This window comes from Cydia fagiglandana, chromosome 6 (genome assembly GCF_963556715.1).
Source record: "Cydia fagiglandana chromosome 6, ilCydFagi1.1, whole genome shotgun sequence".
NCBI classification, from domain to species: Eukaryota; Metazoa; Arthropoda; class Insecta; order Lepidoptera; family Tortricidae; genus Cydia; species Cydia fagiglandana.
In genome coordinates, this window is record NC_085937.1 from 4,738,821 (window position 1) to 4,761,826 (window position 23,006).

The 23,006-nt window shown below is 37.5% G+C and overlaps 2 protein-coding genes across 2 annotated transcripts in view; one reads left to right on the top strand and one right to left on the bottom strand.

Moving 5' to 3' along the window:
• Positions 1–366: 366 nt before the first annotated feature.
• On the bottom strand, positions 367–9,252 carry LOC134665022 (protein downstream neighbor of son homolog). The gene is made up of 10 exons (XM_063521793.1): positions 9,028–9,252; positions 8,753–8,868; positions 8,054–8,246; positions 7,392–7,525; positions 6,580–6,805; positions 5,923–6,073; positions 3,437–3,660; positions 2,726–2,929; positions 1,465–1,654; positions 367–633 (listed from the first exon to the last, which is right to left on the bottom strand). Exons 1-10 carry the CDS (start codon positions 9,109–9,111, stop codon positions 455–457), a joined length of 1,701 nt encoding a protein of 566 aa, XP_063377863.1. The 5' UTR covers positions 9,112–9,252; the 3' UTR covers positions 367–454.
• Positions 9,253–15,193: 5,941 nt separating this feature from the next.
• LOC134665023 (NADPH oxidase 4-like) overlaps positions 15,194–23,006 on the top strand; it is a 29,451-nt gene continuing 21,638 nt past the window's right edge. Inside the window, exons 1-3 of the mRNA XM_063521794.1 lie at positions 15,194–15,508; positions 22,350–22,445; positions 22,664–22,862. Of these exons, the coding sequence (XP_063377864.1) occupies positions 15,455–15,508; positions 22,350–22,445; positions 22,664–22,862 (349 nt within the window). The 5' untranslated portion in view covers positions 15,194–15,454. The remainder of the gene's footprint in view (positions 15,509–22,349; positions 22,446–22,663; positions 22,863–23,006) is intronic.

Below are 23,006 nucleotides of genomic sequence, written 5' to 3' on the forward strand. Positions count from 1 at the left end.
CCAATATTATTGCGGCGCCATGCGACGTAAGCGCCAGCCGCCATAAGGTACCCTTTGCCGTGGAACGTCACATATACTGCCACGCTAAGCCAATTAGAGGTATTTCAACAAAATTATATTCTTTATCAAATTGATTTGTTTTGGATAATTCATGTTATTCATTCATTCGTCATTGGCTTAATAGTTAATAGTAGCTGACGAAACGGTACGAATTCATCTTTGCATACCTTACATATACAGAATCTGGTCAAAACCGACCATCGCTGTTGTGCTGTGCTGTTTACAGTTAGCATTTTATAGACATAAGATGGATCAATTAACAATGATCCTGCTACTTTACGGGACCTTGCAAAAAAAACGAAGTAATTTGTACAAAAATATATTACATTCATAATCATTTCAATACAATTCACACAAAAATCAGTCAGTCAAAAATAAATCATTATGAACCAGGTCACCACGTGTACGTATTGTCTTCGGCGTTGTACTTGACGCTGTCCAGAGGCTTGACTATGCTCGGGTCCGAGGAACAGAAGTGCTGGAGCATCTCTTCACTGATCCCGCAGTCGGATAAGTTCTCCTTGTTGAAGGCTTTGGCGAAGTGGTTGGGCTCATTCTCCTTTGAGGACTCGTCTGGAAATGGATGTGATGTCAATGCATTGTTCAATGTTATATTTCATAGAGGATTTTCCTTTTTAGATTGGAAATTGCCATGACTTTGCTTGAATGTCGAATTACAAAAAAACCGGCCTGGTGCGAGTCGACTCGCACACGAAGGGTTTCGTACCATTCCATTACGCAAAAAACGGCAAAAAAATCAAGTTTGTTGTATGGGAATACGGGTACTTAAATATTTATTATTTTCTGTTTTTAGTATTTTGTTGTTATAGCGGCAACAGAAATACATCATCTGTGAAAATTTTAACTGTCTATAGTCTATACCGGTTCATGAGATAGGTACAGCCTAGTGACAGACAGACCGACAGCGGAATCTTAGTAATATGGTCTCGCCCGGGTTTTACCCTATGGGTACAAAACCCTAAAAACCAAGGCAAACTTATAGGTAAACATATAATAAGATTCTCTTACTAATAATTGACACAGAGTTTGCCACCGCTACTCATAAACGATAATTAAGAATAAATGTGCCCAAATATGGAACAGTGACAACTACTGGGATGTTTGTTATGTAAGTTTTAAAGCCAGTAAAAACTGTTTCAACAACAATAATAGAGTAACTTTTTGCATTTAGCGTTTGCGTCAAATACGATAGTTCTGATTTTTTGCAGACTTGTCCAATGAATAATGGATGCTGGACGCAAATGAACCACGTTACAAAAGTCGAGAAAGTTACTGGATTACAACACAATATCCGGTCGTCATATCCATTCGACGTGCTTTGGTTTTGTAACAACCTTATTACCATGACAATAGAGTTGTTTTCATAATATCATATAGAAGTACCTTGTGCGATGCCCTTGGCCGCCCACGAGAAAGCCACGGTCGGTGAATGATGCGCGAAGGTGGCGCTGAACTGTGCGCCGGAGTGCTTGAGCACGTCGAACAGGGCGTGGACGGTGGTCGGCAGGATGGGCCCGCGCAGCTCGATCGAGAAGTACTTCTTGTTGTCAGAGTGTAGGACACTTTCGCGGACCTAAATACAAAACACGAACACATTAACTAGCGACTGGAAACATATTTTTTTTTCTGAGACTAACTCCAATTCAACCGACAGATAATAACCCGCAATGTTCTCGCATCATCTAAATGAGCCCTTAGGAACATCGGTGAAATTTTTCAACTGTGATTGGTGATCTGAAAGTGTTTTAAATGTGGTATTGTTTTTCTTACGTTTAGCGACTGTAGCGTCCCTCCATGAAACGCAGTAGGCGCCACTGGCGCCAGCAACGTAGGCGGCACGTCGGCGAGCGAGCCGGTGACCGCGATGATACTTTTGCAGTTGAGAAGGAAGTTGAACAGCGCTTCTTCGGCTCCAGGCGGGAACTATTAGAATAGTTGTATTGTTCTTCTTACGTTTAGCGACTGTAGCGTTCCCCCATGAAACGCAGTAGGCGCTAGCAACGTGGGCGGCACGCCGGCGAGCGGGCCGGTGGCCGCGATGATACTCTTGCAGTTGAGAAGGAAGTTGAACAGCGTCTCTTCGGCTCCAGGCGCAAACTATTAAGCAGGCCACTGACGAGCCTTCCAAATGGATTCCGTTAAAATGAATTCATCCAAATGGACGGCATCCTAATATTAAACATTGTACGTTTTTGACATTCACGGACCGATTTTGGATTGCAGCCACGCTATTTGGACTGTTGGAAGGCTCGTCAGTGGCCTGCTTTAGGCTAGTTACTAGTTGTATTTTTCTTACATTTAGCGACTGTAGCGTTCCCCCATGAAACGCAGTAGGCGCTAGCAACGTGGGCGGCACGCCGGAGAGCGGGCCGGTGGCCGCGATGATACTCTTGCAGTTGAGAAGGAAGTTGAACAGCGCCTCTTCGGCTCCAGGCGCGAACTATTAGAATAGTTGTGTTGTTTTTCTTACGTTTAGCGACTGTAGCGTCCCCCCATGAAAGGCAGTAGGCGCTAGCAACGTGGGCGGCACGCCGGCGAGCGGGCCGGTGGCCGCGATGATACTCTTGCAGTTGAGAAGGAAGTTGAACAGCGCCTCTTCGGCTCCAGGCGCGAACTATTAGAATAGTTGTGTTGTTTTTCTTACGTTTAGCGACTGTAGCGTCCCCCCATGAAAGGCAGTAGGCGCTAGCAACGTGGGCGGCACGCCGGCGAGCGGGCCGGTGGCCGCGATGATACTCTTGCAGTTGAGCAGGAAGTTGAACAGCGCCTGCGCGTCGGCGCCGCGCGCGAACACGAGCGACTCGGCCGCGCTGTCTACGCTGCTCTCGGCGGTGTGGATTATGCGCGCCTGAAAATAAAGCATAGTTTGTCAAAGGACTGTCTCATTTCAATCATACTATCTTTGTCTTACACTTGTACTAGCACCCAAAAGAAAAGGATGAGTATAGTTTCTCTGGTTCTTACTGACTGACAAATTGGTTTGACCAATAGGTATTCGATAAGAAACCCATAGGTGAACGAGAAGAGGGAGCCACTAACACAAGCAGGAAAGAATTTCAATGAAACCCGAGAACTCAAAATATCTTACATTCACTCACTTTTATTTTCATTCGTATTTTTTACTTAAATATGCCTGAATCAAAGAAAGAATGCCTGTTTACCCTATCTATACAATGCTGGGTGACGAGAGAAGGAAGCTCAGAAGATCTTCAGCTCTTAGCACAAGAATACAATAAACCCAAACTAAATTGAAATTGTTTTAAAACGGGGCATTCCGCTTGTAGGTCTTAATTAGCTTGACGTTATGAAATGAGCCGCATGGGCACATTATTTAGGTATGGGTATCAATACAAACCTGTTGGTTATTAATCCTATTCAGCATAGCTGTCTCCAGTCCCAGCTGCGACAGGAACGCATCAGGATCCTCGTCCCCCGACCCCTCCTCTTGAGCCTCTTGTTTCACATTAGTGTCGTCCATCGTGTCATAGCAGCTATCGAAAGAAGAGTTCTTTGGCCGGTCTTCGTCTGATGTGTTTAGCCGCTTTTTGTCGGGACGGAGGGGCATTGTGAATTCTACGTCTGTGAGAAAAGATAATGGTTAATTGTGCTCCATTTTTAAGAGTCCATTAACGTGCACACTAGCGCCACAGCTAAATAATAGTGATTATTTAAATTTCACGAAAGATATTGTAAAAAGCGGACCAATTAATCTATGCGTCCAAAGTTAAAACGGCCGTTTTTGTTTTGAGTTCTTAGCTCGACGAAACCAACAACATAAAAACCGGGCAAGTGCGAGTCGGACTCGCGCACGAAGGGTTGCGTACCATAATGCAAAAAAAGGCAAAAAAAAAACGGTCACCCATCCAAGTACTGACCCCGCCCGACGTTGATTAACTTCGGTCAAAAATCACGTTTGTTGTATGGGAGCCCCACTTAAATCTTTTTTTTTTTCTGTTTTTAGTATTTGTTGTTATAGTGAAAATTTCAACTGTCTAGCTATCACGGTTCGTGAGATACAGCCTGGTGACAGACGGACGGACAGCAGTCTTAGTAATAGGGTCCCGTTTTACCCTTTGGGTACGGAACCCTAAAAACTAGTTTGATGTATTCAAAAGGTACTAATACAGCCTGTACAGTACGTAGCGGTCCCCTTTTTTAGGGTTCCGTAACCTCAAAAGGAAAAAACGGAACCCTTATAGGATCACTCGTGCGTCTGTCTGTCCGTCTGTCCGTCTGTCACAGCCAATTTGCTCCGAAACTACCGGACCAATTAAGTTGAAATTTGGTACACATATGTAAGTCTGTGACCCAAAGACGGATATGTAACGTTAATAAATGAATTTTAAACATAGGGGCTACTTTTGGGGGGTAAACGATAAAATTAAAAAACAAAGTTTTGAAAACTATATTGTGTTATATATCAAACGAAAGAGCTCATTTTGAGAACGCCAAATATATTTTTCTTATAAATTTACGATAAAAAGTTTAGAAGTTATTTAAGAAAATAGACAAAAATTGACCATTCCCCCCCCCCTCTATCTCCGAAACTACTGGGTCTAAAATCCTGAAAAAAATACACAAAATAGTCTTTTACCTAAAGATGACAGGAAAACCTATGAGAAATCTAGAGTCAAGCGTGAGTCGGATTTAAAAACAAAAATGCGGTTAACGTTTTTTTAGGGACACAGCCGCAATGGTTTTAGTGAAACGTGATGTAGACAGCTATTGTGAAGGCCCTAGGCCGATATCCGTATAAGGCCGAAGGCTCAAAGCGTCCCAAAGATATTTAGTGCCTTTAGCTTCAAGCGTGAGTCGGACTGAAGACAAAAAATTCGACTATAGGCTGTATCTGGCACATAGCCGCAATGGTACTTGTAGTACAGTCAACAGCAGAAGTTGCTAAGTGGGAGAGGTGTTCAAAATTACCTTGACATGCTCTTATTGTCTTAACTATAAAGTCGCATCCAAATCATTTTAAACCACTCGCCCGCTTAGCAACTTCTGCTGCTGACTGTACTGATTGATTAGGTTACAATTGTTACGTGTTTTAATAAGCACTAGGTATACACGGTGGCTAACAAATAAACTAAGTGTATCCCCGTTGCCAACGTGCAACCCTGAAATCGCGAGGAAAAATTTGGCTGTTTCATACATTTTGGCTGGTACGTTTTCTGTGGGAGGATACTTCTTTTTCCGCGATTTCGGGGTTGGTCCCATACTAAAAGTTGCTCAGTATAATCCCAAAACCTCCCTGACTACGGGAATACACTTATTTTTTGGCCACACTGTACATAGGTATTATCTCTCTTCGGCCTTCGCTTTTAAAACACTTTCGGAGGTTGTAGGAAGCGCGACCCGTCGGACGCTTGAGTTTTCAGCTCTACGCATTTGGACACTTGTAACTATTGTTCGGCATTTAATCTTCAAAGATGTAGAGATATAAGCCACCACGCCAGAAAACTTCATGTTACATCTGGTTTTTGATTGACCCTTTCGGGTTTTTCAAGACATTTCACTAACGTCACGTTTCACGTACAAAAGTGTGATGTACGGAACCCTTGAAACGCGAGTCCGACTCGCACTTGACCAGGTTTTTTTTTCAATATCTTTCGTGAGCTGTGGCGCTAGTGTGCACGTTGATAGGTTCTCAAGTCCGTCTTGTTTGTACAGTCAGCGACTGAAGTAACTAAACGGACCAGATGTTCAAAATGATCACATCACAATTTTCAAAAATATGCTCATATAGCAACGGGTTGCAACGCTTATATTGTTACTTTTTTAAGCCAACTTCACTAATTTAATACATAAAGAGTACGTTTGATAAACGTTTTCTAGTCTCACCTTCTTGCCGCAGTGTCTGCCTGAAGCCTCTCGTGGTAGGGCTGATGAGCGCGCAGGGCTCCGACACACCACACAGACCCGCGGCGCGGAATACACACGTAAACGTGTTCGCACACACGTAGAAGTATGGGCAGTGGCGAGCTCGTAGCAACTAGAAAAAACTATCACTTCAAATGGAGAATTTTATGCGAAAATTTTAGATTTAACTTTTATTGTCTCTGTATCTAAAACTTATGGATATTGATGAATGAAATGACCAGAATTTTGGTGCAGTCTGAAAATATGAGACGATTGGTTATAAATTAAAATAAATTGTTTACTCATATGGTGCATAAATGATTAAATCTATAGAGATGATAGATGTATTAATTTAATTCAATTCAGTCGAATATAATCTGTATCATCTAAAATAGTGATTTACGAACAAGTGCGGAAAAGAGGAAATTCAAAACGAGTGACGATAAATTAAAACACGACCGAAGGGAGTGTTTTAAATTAAATCGACACGAGTTCCGAATTACCTATTCGCACGTGTATCATACAACGTTTTACAGTACATATGGCCCTTAAACTTTTGACATACGCACGAAAAGTGCTATTTTACGCACTAGTGCGGGAAAATAGGACAATATATACTGTAAAGTATTTTTTTCACACCTGAAAAAGTGATCTGAAGCTCTCAGTCCACTCAGTATGCAGTGCCTGTTTGACTTCCTCATTTCCGGCCAGGAAGCTGGTAGCAGACACACGGCCTGATGATCGGGGGAACAGCTCTAGCCACGGGAGCTGCGGGTGTTGCCAGTAGAGGCATGTCTGGTGGAAGCGCGCCCGTGGTGAGGTGTCTAGAGTAGATGAAGTGGTTGTGTCGAGGCAGCGGACGAACCTGATAAATTACAGTGCATGTTATCTACAGATTCTTAAGCTACACTCTTAAGAAAAAAAAAATAGTGACTAAGGCCTTCAGTGTCCTGAGCTGGCACGGAACCAGCTTCTCCTGCTTTTGCGGCAGACGCCATAACCACTAAGCCACAGTTTTAATAAAAAAAAATGTTTCCTAGTTAGGACTGTGGTCGACATTTTGACAGGGGCACAGAATAATTAATAGTCCTGCCATACATAAAGGAAACTTCCTACAAAAACGAAGTTTGACTGCGGTTCAGGGTCGAATCATGCTGTCCCTTTCTAATATATGGCACTATCCCCTTCGGCTATTTAGGGTTGTCAAAAATCAAGTGATTATCTTATCTGTGGTTGTGCACGCAAAAGGAAGTCAAGTGGTGCCAACCTTAATAATTGCTCGGAGCAATGCTGAGCCGAGCGGAGCCGAGTTTGACCGAAGTCAGGAGCTTCGCCCCCCTGGCAGGGGTAACAGCATGACAAACAATACATTGATAAATTATGACATGACATTAGTAGAAATTCAATGAAAAACAATACTTTGTCTTTTTTTTAAATATATAACTGCATACCCAGTAATCCCGGATGCCTCTTCACTGGCTTTCAGTTTTGCTGTCCATGCAAATGGCTTTGGTGACATTAACCTAAGTTTTGACTTGAGCGCCCAGTCTATTGGCAGGTGCTTGCACTTCTTTACAGCAACATCCTAAGTTTGGATGATACATAAGTATTATTTATAAAGTACGATAATAGCCAGGTCCACACTGATCGAGCGCGGAAATTGCCTCGCATGTATGCTCGATCAGTGTGGACCCAGCTCATAACAATGAAACCTGCTTAATTTGTCAACCCTGCAAATATTTGAAACAAAAATGTGTTTGCCTTAAATCATTCATCATAATTCAGCTAGAATAAAAGCTTTCTACTCCTTTAAATCCTTTCATTAAATTCTCATTATTAATCACTATTAAAAAGGTTTAGTGTGGGCAATTTTCTCTCAAGACAAAAGCCATTTAATTTATAAGAGCCACTTGCACCATCCCACTAACCTAGGGTTAACCGGTTAAACCTTCAGTTGCCATGGTAACCAGTACAATTTGACACTATTTTTACTGTTTAATCGGTTAACCCCGGGTTATTTGGATGGTGCAAGTGGCGCTAAAGCATTTTAATGATATAACACAATCGCAATTCATTTAAACCAAATGCAGACTAGTATAAAAGATATACTTACTGGTTCTACAGAATGTTCCGCAGTGAACTTTTGCAACAGATTTGAGAATGTAGTTAGTTTGTTAGTGTCCAATTCCTGCGGAGGCTTCTCTACCTTTGCAGGTAGCTTTAAAAGTGCAAACAGTGTTTTGTCATTTGATTCATCTAGTTCTGCAAAGTCAGTTTTTGCCTTTTTAGTTTGCTGAGGATTTGACCTGTAAGTAGAATGTAATATGATAAAATGGTCAAAGGTTAACATGATTAGTAGCATGACCTGTTTTTCTATAACAAGGGTTCTTGTAATATTTCTCTTTCTACTTCAGTGTGATAAAATGAGGTTGATGTTAGAAGGATAAGAGTCGAGTTAGTACCATTTTGAATAAGATTTATAGAAAGGGTGTTAAAACAAGTTATGGCAATTATTTACAGAGTTATATTAAGTCCAAGGACAGTATGTTATGTGAGTTGCCATATAAATATCATAATGTACTAGTATGACGCGTCTAGTACCATATTGAGGCTTTGATTAGGTATCACTGTTATTTACTTAAAGTAAATAAGAGGTTACACGAATAACATATGTATGCTAATTAGGCCTAAAACATGTGACGGAAAGTTCAGTTCAAAAAGTATCAAGGAAGTATAACACTGAGCAAGGGCAATAACTCATAGGATAGAAGCAAACAAATGTAAGCTAAGTCTAGAAACATCATCAACTTACTTTGAAAATGGATTTTTTCTTTTGTCTCCGTCTAGGAGCCTAGAAAAATCTAAGGCACTGGTTTCTTGACTACTGGATTCCTCATTAGATGATACTGAAGGGTGTTTCATGCGTTCCTGCGTTAGATAACATTAATAATAATAAACAAACATCACTGCATTGAGTGCGTGCGTATACATCAGATAAATTACCTTAAATAACGAAATTTAAGGTTTCTTCCAAAAAAGAATAACAACTATGAGACAGCAAATGATGAATAAAGTGTAATTTTATACCTGTAAAGCTAGTTTTCGTTTTTTCAACTTGTGCAGCTGCATAACTTCGCTGGGCCTTTTCCATGGCGATGGAGGCGGGTTCATTTTCCTTAGCCTTAAATTAGATTTTACTGTATATCACTTGTTACCAAAACATGGTTAATTAGGCCGAATACTAAAAGCCGCCGCTTTATTTAAAAAAAATAGGACGGCTAAAGAAAACAATAGAAACACGCATCTTCCTGGCTGTCAAAGACTGGGTTGCCAATGCCCAGTGTTGCCAACTCAGATTTTGAAAAAATGCTAGACTAATGTCTAAATTATGCCAAAGTTTTTTTAAATAATCTAAAAAAAATGCTAAAATGTCACTTAAAAATACACACTTAAAATAATGTGGTGTCTAAAAATATTCTGTAAAAAACACCGTACTTTGTCAGTAGAAAAAGGCGCAAAATCAAATTTTCTATGAGATTATAACCGCGCCTACATTTTTTTTTTAATTTGCTGCATTTTTGTACTGACAAGATTTACTTGACCAACTATAGTTACCATTTAAAAAAATGTATACATATATATATACAATAGTTCGTCGATGGACATCGCTCACAAAAGTCAAAATTCATATTAAATATGAACCACATAAGGCGATGGCGCATGTTGTTGTTGCCAAGTTGGTGAAAACTTGGCTTAGACTAAATTATGCTAAAAATTATGCCAGATGCTAAATGGAAAATTTTGGTGCCAAAACGGGTGTAAATATGCCAGATCTGGCATCATTTATGCCAAGTTGGCAACACTGCCAATGCCATTTGACATGACATCCATAGTAGCCATTGCCAGGACAAAAACAAAAGTGAATGAAATCGATTTAAATTTTGCCAGTAAAATTATACAATGTATAGGTTTCGTTGATTTCCTGTAGCCATTTCAGGAATCGCTGGATTATTTTATTCTATTGTTTTCATCATTAAATATGTATACTATACTGCCGTCCTAGTCTAAAAGGCAGTTTTTCGACAAAAGCTAGTTTCGAGATAATCGCAAAAAACCAACCCAAACATCTTCCTTGAATTTCTTCGAAACGGTAAAACTTTTTCCATTTTTTCTTTTTGTATGTGGTAGGTATATATATGTACTTATTTTAGATATTTATAGTATGTTTCTAAACAGCTCAGTTTTTTTTTATTTTATAAAAAACACTTTAAATTAGTATTAAGCTTAAAAATGAGTAGGTCGTACTAGTCAAGAAGGCGGTAAACATGCGTTATGCGGCGTTCTAACTTAGTTCCGAAGTAGAAACTAGGTAAAAACGCCGTATATGTCACATGCTGCCTTTTTGCTTAGTACCAATGAATAATTCGCACTTGAGATCCTAAGTTAAAAGACCCTATAGCAGCTATTCGGCCTTTTTGGTTAGTATACTAGGAAAAATTATGAATTTGACCAGATTTTCGACTAGCGTGCTAGTGTAAAAAAACGTATACCAACAAAAACACCGAATATACGGTTTTATAGATTAGTATTTATGGAAGAAATGGGAATAAAAAACAGTCACGTAGTTTAAATGTTTATTTATATTCGAACAAAAAACGCCATACTAGTGGGCTATTATTAAAAAAACGAGATCCAGTAATTACTTTTTGGATTATAATCTCAATTACCATACAAAATTAACATATAAATTGGGTTATTCCCACTAGTTACGATCAAGTTGTTACCAGTGGTAACTAATGGGAGTAGTTACCACTACAATCTTGTTAGGGTTCAATAAAGATTCTATATTTATAGTATTCTACTTATACTGTTTTTATTACTATTGAACTGTAACAAAATGTTGGTGGTAACTACTAGGAATAAAATCCAACCTTTTACCAGTGGTAACTACTGGCAAACAAATCTCATTAGCTACCACTGGTAACAACTTGATGGTAATTAGTGGGAAAAACCCGATCTATGTGTTAATTTTGTATGGTAATTAAAATTATAATCCAAAAAGTAATCGCTGGATCTTGTTTTTTTTAATAATAGCCTGGTAGTATAGTATTTTGTGTTCATATAATAAACAAACATCTAAACTGTACTGTAAAAAAATGTTGGTGGTAACTACTAGGAAAAAATCCCACCTTTTACCAGTGGTAACTACTGGAAAAAGAAGTTCCCAGAAGTTACTGGGAAGAAAAGTGGGATATAAATTCCCAGTAGTTACCACTGGTAACAACTTGGCGGTAGATACCTAACTAGTGGGAATAGCCTCATAATATGTAACAAATTTTTAGTGTAAGGCCTTTCTGATTTTATTTGTATAATAGACTAGATTTACTCGACTCTACTAATGACATTACATATACTTCTAATGAGCATGAGCAACGAAACTTAACAGAGTCCGCAGTAAGCTCAGCCGAATTTTTACTTCCCATAAAAACGGAGATTCGTACTCATTTTAAAACAACGTGTTGGATTGTACTAAATTGCACATAAAATGACATGAGGTATATCTATGCCAGTACCTAATTAGTTTATATTCCAACAAAAGTAATGAAATAGAGGAAAAATAAGTTTTGTATGAAAAACTTATTGTCGCTGTATTTTTTTCTATGGTATCTGAAGCTACACATTAATTACAGGCATAGATATACCTTATCCTTTACTGAGTACAAAGTTTTAGAGCAATCTAGCTAATCGTTTTAAAATGAGAGCGTAACTACAGTGGTATGGAGAACCCAGCTTGCTGCTGACTTAAATCTTAGCAAACATTTATCTTTGTAGGTGACCAGTTTTTGCGTACACGTAACTCAAAAAATACATAATGTTTTACCGAATTCGTGGCATCTCTAATATTTATTTTAGTTTGTTATCAATAGGCATGGAATTTCATCGCACGGTAATAGGTTAGCGAATTATGTAGTCTACATTAGCAATAAAATTAATACGAGTGTATAAATTCCTGCACATACTCTGTCATTTATTTAATTCTAAAACGCCTTTTAGCGGTTGTAATAAAAAATTAGATTCACAATAAAATTATTTTTCTATTAGATTACAAACTCATAGGTTTGACCATTTTAACATACAACTATTATCTAATACACAAACATACTGTTTTGTACATATTGTTTTTTTATAAAACGTAATAGATAGTACGTAATATATAAATACTATGATAAATAAAACGTAATATAATTTGCAGTAATTAATTTACGATATTTCTTATCGAAATCTATTGGTGCGATATGAACTAGATAAAACCTACTTAAGTATTTCATTTAAGTAAAATATTATATATATATATATATATATATGTGTGTATATAATATTATCTTTAATTCTCAGTTGGTTTTCGGATGGACCCAGGTTCCATACAAAGAGGCCCATGGTCCTTTGTCCTGGTTATCTAAATACTTAGGCGGAAAATGTTATACTGCCCGTAAGAATTCTCATTAAATTTCCCTTTAAAACATTTTTCAATAAGATTTAAACTCTTCATAATGTCAAATACCTACTTGGCTTATAAGGAATTAAACCCGATACGATTAGCTGTAATATCAATTTGATTTTATTTAAATAAAAGCAGTCAAACCGTCCAATGAATAAATAAAACTTAAACAACGTTTGCTGTAGAAAAGTACGTATGAACAATTTTACCATCACAAACTACGCTAGAAAGATGTATTTGCTTTCGAGCGAAAGTATTTGCGAGGCATTTTTAAAGTATATAGCTTGATAAAAATGATAATACTCGAAGGTACTAATTGTAAACACTACATATTATTGATAACATATGATGGTAATGCAATAATAAAGTATTTTTTTAACCTTGGCGTTCGGTCAATATTTCGCGCGCAAAAAGCCACCTCCGCTCTCATTCCGGCAGCCACAAGCCTGCGCTTGCGGCTGACGGCTTTTACTTAGCGTAAAGGTGTCTTTCGGCGCGCGGGGAGCATGACGAAGGTTGGAGCATATACTGCGTTATAGACTAGTTAGACGCACTTTCAACCATTTTAAAAGTTTGTTTGCGTTTAATACGACGTCCATACAAAATAAGAAGAACGTATAATAGTTATACGTTTCTAAAGACTATTATGGTGACGTAAAAAAGTTAAGTGATACTAGGCTAAAATGGCGTATGAGACATTTAAACAAAAAAAAATATTATACGATTTTTTAGACTAGTATCAGATCTAAAATGTTGCTAAAGATTCTAATCTTAAAGTGCGTATAGCGTCTTTTACGTATTTTTAGCCTAGTTTTTGGCTTATACGTTATTTTAGGCTAGATATGGTGGATAAGATTTTACGCAAACCAAAGCGTAAAAAAACGTATAGCTGCATATACGTTGTTTTAGCCTGGCTTTGTCAAATAGTCGCTTTTTAGACTAGGAACGAACGAAAATTAGTGCAAATACGGTCTTTTTACGATTTTTTTCTCGAAAACTAAGCCACTTATCGGAAAACGGTCCAAAGTGGTCGATGCGTCTCGATCTCTACATTACGAATATCACAAAAAGTCCATTTTGGCAAAATGTCGAAAAACTGCCTTTTAGCTTAGGGCGGCAGTATAGTCTAGTTGGCTAAACTTGCCAGTTACTGTCTCGGAATGTAGGTAGTCTAGCGAGCCGTTGACCGGTGTAGGTACCTACAGGATGTATTTTTTAACCCTTACCCATATTTTGAGTAGGGAATAAGTAGGTAGGTTAGACTTAGCAATTTTATCAATAGAACCAACCCCGAAATCGCGAACCAAAACAAAATGACTGTTTCATACTTTTCGGTTGATCAGACTGATGTATGTTTTTTATCCTCCTAGACCCTGCGTACAAATGATTGTACATAAAGTTGGTCAAGCAAATCTTGTCAATAGAAAAAGGCGCGAAATTCAAATTTTCTATGGGACGATATCCCTTCGCGCCTACATTTTTTAAATTTGCCGCCTTTTTCTACTGACAAGATTTGCTTGACCATCTATATTTCACAATTTATTTTGAACTTTTATGGAATAACTCTGGTGTTGCGAGTGTTGTTGTCGATCGATCCGTTTGTTTTTGCCTCCTATATCATAAAAAAAAACTAAGGGTTCCAAATTCAAATACAAAACAACTGATTCTGGGTTTCAGGGGGCTATGGCCATGGGAGAGCCTTTTGTGTGATCAGAGTTGGTCCCATAACAAAAGTTGCTTAAAGGCTTGCTACACGGTCGCCGACAAGCCTTCTAACCGTCTGACCTTGGTCTGTCCTTGGACAGTTTTGGTCAAATTTTGTTGGTAAAAACTGTCTACACGGTCCGGGACCGGCCAAGGCCACGCGGTCTGGGGGCTTGTCGGCGACCGTGTAGCAAGCCTTTTAGTATGACGCATATAATGACCTCAGTGACCTCGCAAAATTTGGCAAAGGATTAAAACAACGCCCGAATAGTAATGGAACCACGGGGGCCTAAATTTATCAAATTTCCTACCGATTGGCTTCCACATACCTAGTGGTTGTAGAGCAATTAAGTCTCAGACTCGGAGAATGTTAAAATATGTCTTGAAGCTTTTTAGCCCGCCGTAACCTTTAACAGAGTGTTTTATAACCCTCTTATTAGCCACATTTGGATATACCATTCCTTATCAGCAATTTACATGTACCTATAGGTACAACACAAACCTATTTATGAAAATAAAAGTACAATTTTATTAGATTTTGTATAATTTTTTCCAAAAAAATAAAATATATGGTCACTACTTGTTTGCTTTGATTTACACAATTAAATAGTTACCATCGCATGCGGCGGATAACACTCGAAAGGTATTGTTTAAAATTTTAGGTAATTATGAATGAATGAATATTTTTATTACGTGTAACATATGGACACATTTTTTTTATTAGTAGAGCTTACAAACTAATGGGTTAGTAGGTACAGGAAAATTTAAAACAAAACAACACTGATGGGTGAATGCAATCCCTCACTGTGCAGAAACTAGGGACAGTCAACCCTACCCTATTATAACAGAACTAATAGTACTACCTACTACTAACTATTTATGTTCATTACCATTGTTAGATATTAACTAGTAAGGGGTATCGTAGTTGTTATGTGGATATTCAATCTTCTTGCAAGAGAACGGTAGGCCGTGCGCAACCCACTGTGTAAATCGCCCTTACATAAAGCTGTGTTTATGAATAATGTCGCGAGATGAGATGACCTACCGAATCTCAGCGCGTTTCAGTACGCGAGTCCCGCCGCCATCGCCGCCCGTGTCCGCCGTACGGCAGTCACTGGCCAGACGTTATCACACGCTGGTTCCAATTTTGAAATTTAAACTTCACAATGGAATTCGACGCCGACACACGAAAACTCTAAAAAAACAAATGCAGGGGAAAAACTTAAAAGGCAAAATTGGAAATAAATTAAAATTGAAAATGTGATGATTAAGTTTAATTACTGCAAAATTAATTAACATAATTGTTGTACAATGGCAACAATAATCCGTGTCTTTTACGAATTTTTAATGAGGCGAATTTATTTGGTAAGTCAATTTGTAATATTTTGTAACTTTTTCCGTTAATGCACACTATGCCCAAAAAATAGATATTCGTGGGTACATAACATTAGGTAGGTACATAAGGTTCATGTAGGTACCTATCTCTACATATATCAGGTAAATATATGGTCCAGTGTCAATATTTCACTAATGCGTGAAGTTTGTAAATAACTTCGTTAACTAAATCAAAAACTCGCAGCATATCAGACTACAGACTTGTGAATTGGTCATCTTTCCAAGAATCGCACGGTGACGCCAGCGACCTTTCACAGTATTCACTGACGCATACATTACCACATCAGTACACACATAATAATAAGAACATCCAATAAAACCGGCAATGTATAATGCATTATTGCGAAAGAACGTGTTCCCAAGTAACTGGGGGATGTCTAAGCGTGAACGAATAGTTTGGTTGCAATCTACTAAAGGCGGCACGTGCGGAATGTTCAGATTTAGGTTAATGTACTTCGATTTGGATTGTTCTATACTGAAAAAGGCAACATTAATAATCAAATTATATTTTATTATAATTTGATTCGATAACTGTATAATGAAACGTCGACGGAATAAATAAAATTATACATTCTCGTAATTGCATAGGTACCTACCTAATTAGCAGTGGCGGCGCGTCCATAAAAGCCGATTCCCACCGGCTTGCCTGTTTTTGGACGTTTGAGCAGAGTTGTAAAGGAAATATGTAAGCCAAATTAGCCCTGGTTTGCCTATGGATATGTTTGATGCGCCGCCACTGCTAATTAAGTACTTACCATTATTTAGCCTAATGCTTAAAAACAGGACATACTTTAAAAAAGTACCGATGTCACAACAAAAAAAAATCACTAAGGGTAAATTTGTTTAATCTTGTAGCCCATCAGCTGATATAAGCCCTTTACATCAGATGTTATATTTTATGCCCTTTAAGTCTTGGTTGGATTTAGGTACAACCTGTATATATATATTAGTACTAATACTACTAATATACGCTGAATTATTGCTCGTCTTCTTAAGTTAATTTTCAATCAAAAGCTGTAACGCTGAACGCCGGATCAATACTTAAGTACATAATTATATAATCTGCTTATTTCTTTTAAACTGCCGCTATCTCATGCGTAGGTAATCCAATAGAGCAAAAAGAAGCGTGATGAATTGTTTGTAGATACATAGCCACACTTTGTTCTTGGTAGCTAAAAGTAGCTACCAGGCTTGACCCTTATTACCAACCACTAGAGTTCATCATTGAACAATATCACAGGCTTGTGGAGAATCACTGTGTGTCGTATATCAACCTATTAATCAATTACAGTAACTGGCATTCGACTACTAGGCGCTGCCAATGTGTTAGGATACTAATAAGGCTTGAATTACGAGAGATAAGATCTTAGGCGTTATCATTGTCATTATCACGTACACCAGCAATAACCTTAGTTAATTATATAACGCTTAACAGCAAACCTATGCCAAGTTTGGGTATAGTTAATATTATAAGCGTGTCCCACGAACAGTTTCGTATGTAAAACATAGCTACGTGGATATGAATTTTCCGGTTTTTTTTAAACTGTATCAAATTTTAATAAGTATTTAAATTCTATATATTCAGCAATGTTTTTATATAATATATAAGACAAACGAGCAGACAGGTAACCGGTTACCGTTGCCCATAGACACCCGCAATACCAGATGGGTTGTAAGTGTGTCGCCGGCATTTAAGACAGGAGTACCCTCTTCAAATTCAAATTTATAAACATGGTATTTAGGTACTAATTTTTCATGAAATCAATATGATTACGTTGTTTTTGGATCTAGATATATACTTAATACCTTCACTTGTGTAATGCGAGTGCAGGTAAGAAACTACGAGATTAATAACCAGACATCGTACATTTTATAGCATTTATGGTGCAGCGGAGTGGTGTTAACGGAATTGGTATAGATAATTCCAACTGAAATGGTAAATTAAGTTTAATATTAACGTAATTAACGTTAATTCATCATTAGGGTTGAAATTGTTTAATCCCTTTGTGTCACAAATTTTTATTACTTACCTATACAATTTTTAGTATGACAAGCGTGCAGTAGTGTATGGCTTATGATGACTAAAATAAAGGGACAAATTTTTTTTTGTCAATTTTGAAGCGGATGTATGTAAATAGGTGGTTGGTATAGATGAGCACCGGACGAAAAGAGTTAAAATACCAATTCCGTTAACACCACTCCGCTGCACCATAATGTAATAAGTGCTGCACCGAAAATGCTATGAAATTTACTATATCGGTTAATAACAAATAAATAATTGTAATGATCCTTTATTTTCTGAATACGCTTCCACAGCGGATCAGTGGAAATCGTATAGTTGTTATGGATCATTAATTGTCTAGCAGTTATTAGTTAAATATAGATGTACCTAATACCTACTTTGCGAGTAGAGCGACTAATATAGGCACAGACTCGTAAAACGAATCGTTAGACCAGCTGTTTACAAGCGTTCGTGATTAAGTTGTTAATCCCCAAAATAACCGCTGATTCATTTATTTCTATTTGTTTCAAAGACATGTAGGAGGCCAATAGAATAAAATCATGAGTCAGTAGATCTTATTATAGGACATAAAACACTTTGTGTTACTCCCATCATACATTATATGATCATTTATCAAATTATCGTCATGATTTGAGAATCTTCCGAGCCTGGTGGAAGCGTAAAGTGGTTTTTAATTCATTCACCACGCGCCGCCTAATGTGAACCAAGTAGGTATAGGTAGGTAGGCGCGATATGAGTGACGATACCCATACTTTGTAAGAACTATTATATAATTTATGCTATGACTATGACAGCCTATATCTTGAGACTACATTATAATTTGATAATGTCGAATATGGCCATTAGTGTAAGAATATTATACGAATGTAACTAACACATGCTAGCTATCTGTTTGAAGACTAGGATCTTCCTTTGCGTTTAAATACCCATTGTCAGAAACACCCGGTAGTGTGTAGTTATTACTGTCATTAAAGTTCATGAATATTGTACACGAAACTGGGTCACCTGGGATTAGTCTGCTTGCAGAAACAAGCTTGTATGTTTACTATTACGAAGTTAAAAGTTTATGACTACAGATTTTAACCCATAGTGATATAGATTTTTATTGCAACTTATAATGGCTACAATGCACAAAGCAAAATTTGGTTTATATTTCTATACTTATTTTTATTATTTTTGTTTTGCAAAATGTAAACTCGAAACCACCAAGTAATTATCATAGAGATACTGTATATTATGTACAGACCTTCCGCTCATCTATGCAAACATGGAGACTGAAACAGGAGGCTAGTTTATGATAAAATGGGGTTACTTTGAACCATGCTTTATCTATCTATATATATAAATGCAAGTGTCCTGACTGACTGACTGATTCATCAACGCAGAGCCGAAACTACAAAAGCCAGAAAGTTGAAATTTGCACACCAGATTGCATTTATAAAGTGTACAAGAGATAAGAAGCGATTTTGAGAAATTCAACCCCTAAGGGGGTTAAAAAGGGGATGAAAGTGTGTATGGGGTTAAAGTTTTGTTTTAAGCTAGGAATTTGAAACTTCGTAAAAAGATATATTATTAAAATACAAGAAAACTAATTAGAGCGTTTTTGAAAATTCATCCCCTAAGGTGGTGAAAAAGGGGTTGAAAGTTTGTATGGATATCAAAAAATTTTTCGAGTGGTGGAGTTGAATTTTTGTATTTAGGGATATTATTAGAAGACAGGAAAAGTAATTTCAGCGTTTTGTAAAATTCATCCTCTAACAGGGTTAAAAAGGGGTTAAAAATTTTAATCCATTACAAATGCTTTGAAACTTCTTAGAAAGGCATAATAGCCAATTAAAAAAAAAGTGATTGCAAAGTTTTTGGAAATTCAACCCCTAAGGGGGTTAAAAAGGGGATGAAAATTTGTATGGATATCAAACATTTTTTCGAGCGCGGGACTTTCATCTTTGTATTTGGGGATACTATTAGAAGACAATAAAAGTAATTTCAGCGTTTTGTAAAATTCATCCCCTAACAGGGTTAAAATGGGTTTCAAAGTTTAAATCCATTACAAATGCTTTGAAAATTCTTAGAAAGGCATAATAGCCGATTACAAAAAAAAAGTAATTGCACCGTTCTTGGAAATTCGACCCCTAAGGGGGTTAAAAAGGGGATGAAAGTTCGTCTTCAGGTGCAAATTTTATTTGAAGCTAGGAACTTGAAACTTTGTAAAAAGGTATTATATTAAAATACAAGAAAACTAATTTCAGCGTTTTTGAAAATTCATCCCTATGGTGGTGAAAAAGGGGTTGAAAGTTTGTATGGATATCATGCATTTTTTCGAGCGCGGGATTTGAATCTTTGTATTTGGGGATATTATTAGAAGACAATAAAAGTGATTTCAGCGATTTGTAAAATTCATCCCCTAACAGGGTTAAAATGGGGTTCAAAGTTTGAATCCATTACAAATGCTTTGAAACTTCTTAGAAAGACATAATAGCCGATTACAAAAAAAAGTGATTGCGACGTTTTTGGAAATTCAACCCCTACGGGGGTTAAAAAGGGGATGAAAGTTCGTCTTGGGGTGTAAATTTAATTTTAAGCTAGGAACTTGAACTTCTTGCATAAAAAAAGGTATTAAATTAAAAAACATGAGATCTAATTCAAGCATTTTTGAAAATGATCCCCCAAGGTGGTGAAAAAGGGGTTGAATGTTTGTATGGAGATCAGATATTTTGTGAGTGTGGAAATTGAATCTTTGTATAAGGGCATAGGAGAAATAAGAAAAGTAATTTCAGCAACCAACATCAAAATCCACTTGACTTAAAACTTCATACAACTTGCTAAAAAAGAAAAGTACTTAATTTCAACATTGCTTGGATATGAAAATTATAGGTACTAAAGATGTAAAATGTTGAAGATAAGATTCCACGCGGACGAAGTCGCGGGCAACAGCTAGTTATTAGCATAATCGCTGTATTTATTTGTGGGATTGATTCATTTCGTTACTGTAAGTGAGTTGTAGGTAACTAAATTAACTCTAATTTAAATTTGGAAATAGTCACCTTTTTTATACACATAAAAGGCAAGTACCTAAGGTACTTAAGGTAGAAGATTTTATACCATCTGAAGCACGTAACTTTTATGGAAATCTATCTTCACATTCCGACGCATAAATAGAGATTTTTGCATGATTTAAGCTAACAATAAAAGATTTTAACACTTGACAACATAAAGAGGCGTCCGTTCAAAAATGAGCTTGTCAAAAATGCAATCACCGGCCGCCAGCAGTCCGCGCAGCGCAGCCGTCGTCGCATGTAAATGAAAATGATACCGTAGCACGTCCCAGCTATTAATTAATGCGAGAACACTCCAGATCCGCTGTCATCGACTCGCATCGGCTCTATTTAGTTGTTCAATGGAGCTGCTTTCAAAGGCGGTGCATAGAGAATGTAGTAACGCACAGCCTGAATGGTGTCTGTCTGAAGTAGCTGTTATACTTGGATACGCCAGCTTATATTTTAATTTTTAAGATGTCGCTATTTAAGGGAGGTTGGTTTTCGATTCGATTTTCTTAATTTCATATAGAGCGAACATTTCTTATCCGTAGTCTATTTGGAACTTGAACTAGTGACATTGCTATATGGTGTACATACAGGTATCTGAATTGTATTGTCTTTTTTAAATCAAGGGTTACATATTAAGATCAAACTTCTATTTCACAGGTACAGAAACAATTAAGGGACCGCTTCCACGATATGGTTAAGAACGCTTGCAATATAATATACACTCCCTAGAAAAAATTTACTGAAAATATGAAATATTAGTTTCGGCCAACCTCACCTTAATATATTTTATGCTCTTTGATTTAGTCACTTGGCCTATTCATAGGTGAAGTGAAAGGGGTTAGAAGCTGCTTTGTTTGAGGATGAATGAATCGTTATATACTTCATTCATATTAAGTAGTTTATTTCACGTACGCTTACGTACTCGTAGGTACCTACATAGTTAACGCGTCCTATAGCACGTAATGAATACGTACTTAACTTTAAATTACAGTTACTAGGCTATAGTTGCTAAACTACAACCGAACAGTGCAGCTATTCACTAAATTACCAAATGTGCGATGTGCGATTGTGCATAATTTGAATTCGGATTACAAGCGGGGAATGTAATGGGTAATAGGTATTCGGTTCCGTTTCTGAAATCTATGGGACTGCCTCTGCCTAATAATAGATCTTATCCCTATTCAATTGAATCGATTTGATGTTTGTTCCAAGTATTGTGGGGGTAAAATATTTTGACGGTAACATTTTAAATTATCTTTGTTCCTAATAGCCCGGAGCCCCGAGGCAAAAAATTAAAATAACCAGCTATTTATTCATCTCAAATCCAAATATACGAGTATATAGGTACCTAATACCTAAGATCTAATTTTACTCTACTGGTCTTTGGTCCGGAAAGTTGGTACAGTAACATTTATCTTCCTATTTAGGGTCTTATCCTCGAATATACATTACTAAACGGTTACGGTACTAAAATTATAACTAAAATGCATTGGATGCGTGGCCTTACACAGACACACTCTTCAGAACGAGAGCGTGTGAGCGTGACATAGATTTGTTGTTAAATTTACGTCTCTGAAAACAGCACAGATTGACATGCATAGTTAATGGAAAGAAAACAGTCATTACCGGTGTACTGTTGCTCGCTATTATTTCTATTACTACACGACACGTAACATTCGGGTCGTCTAGCATCGGTAATAGCAGGGTGACACAACTGACATGGACTTTTTGTTTGTTCCAGATATCATGGATCTCACTAGTCATTTACGTGTTTTATACCACTTTTACGTTTTACCAAACTAGTCGCCAGTTTTACTATTTACGACAAATATTAGGGGTAAGTTGCTTAGACTTGTTTATGTACAGGCGGTTCGAAGCGCCCGCGGCTAGCTAAAACGCGCACACTAAAGAGCAATATATACAGCTATCAGTTTGAATTTTATGTTCGCCGTACATCGCTTGTCCATAAAAAAAGTCTTTAAAACACTTCTCTATCCACTATCCCTCAGGGGGAAACTCTTTACTTCATACTCACCGCAGCTTCTTTGTTTTTAGATCGGTCTATGTATTTCCCGTGGGACTGCAACGGTTCTAAATATATGTTGTGCACTCGTTTTACTTCCCTTGTGCAAGAAGCTCAACCAAGTTCTTTATCGAATTTTGTCGAAACTTTGGCCGGGACTTTTCTTTTTCTGGCTGGAAAAAGCGAAGAGTTTTCACATGTCCGTTGCGATAACCCTTGTTGTGTTTGCTGGTGAGTATTGTATGTATTTATATATAGAGAACCAGGCGCGGATCCACCGTTGTGGGCACGGTGGGCATGCCCACAACCCTAATAGGGTGCCCGATTGATTCCCCGACTAGAAAAACGCCGATTTTAGTATCGCAGACGCTTTGG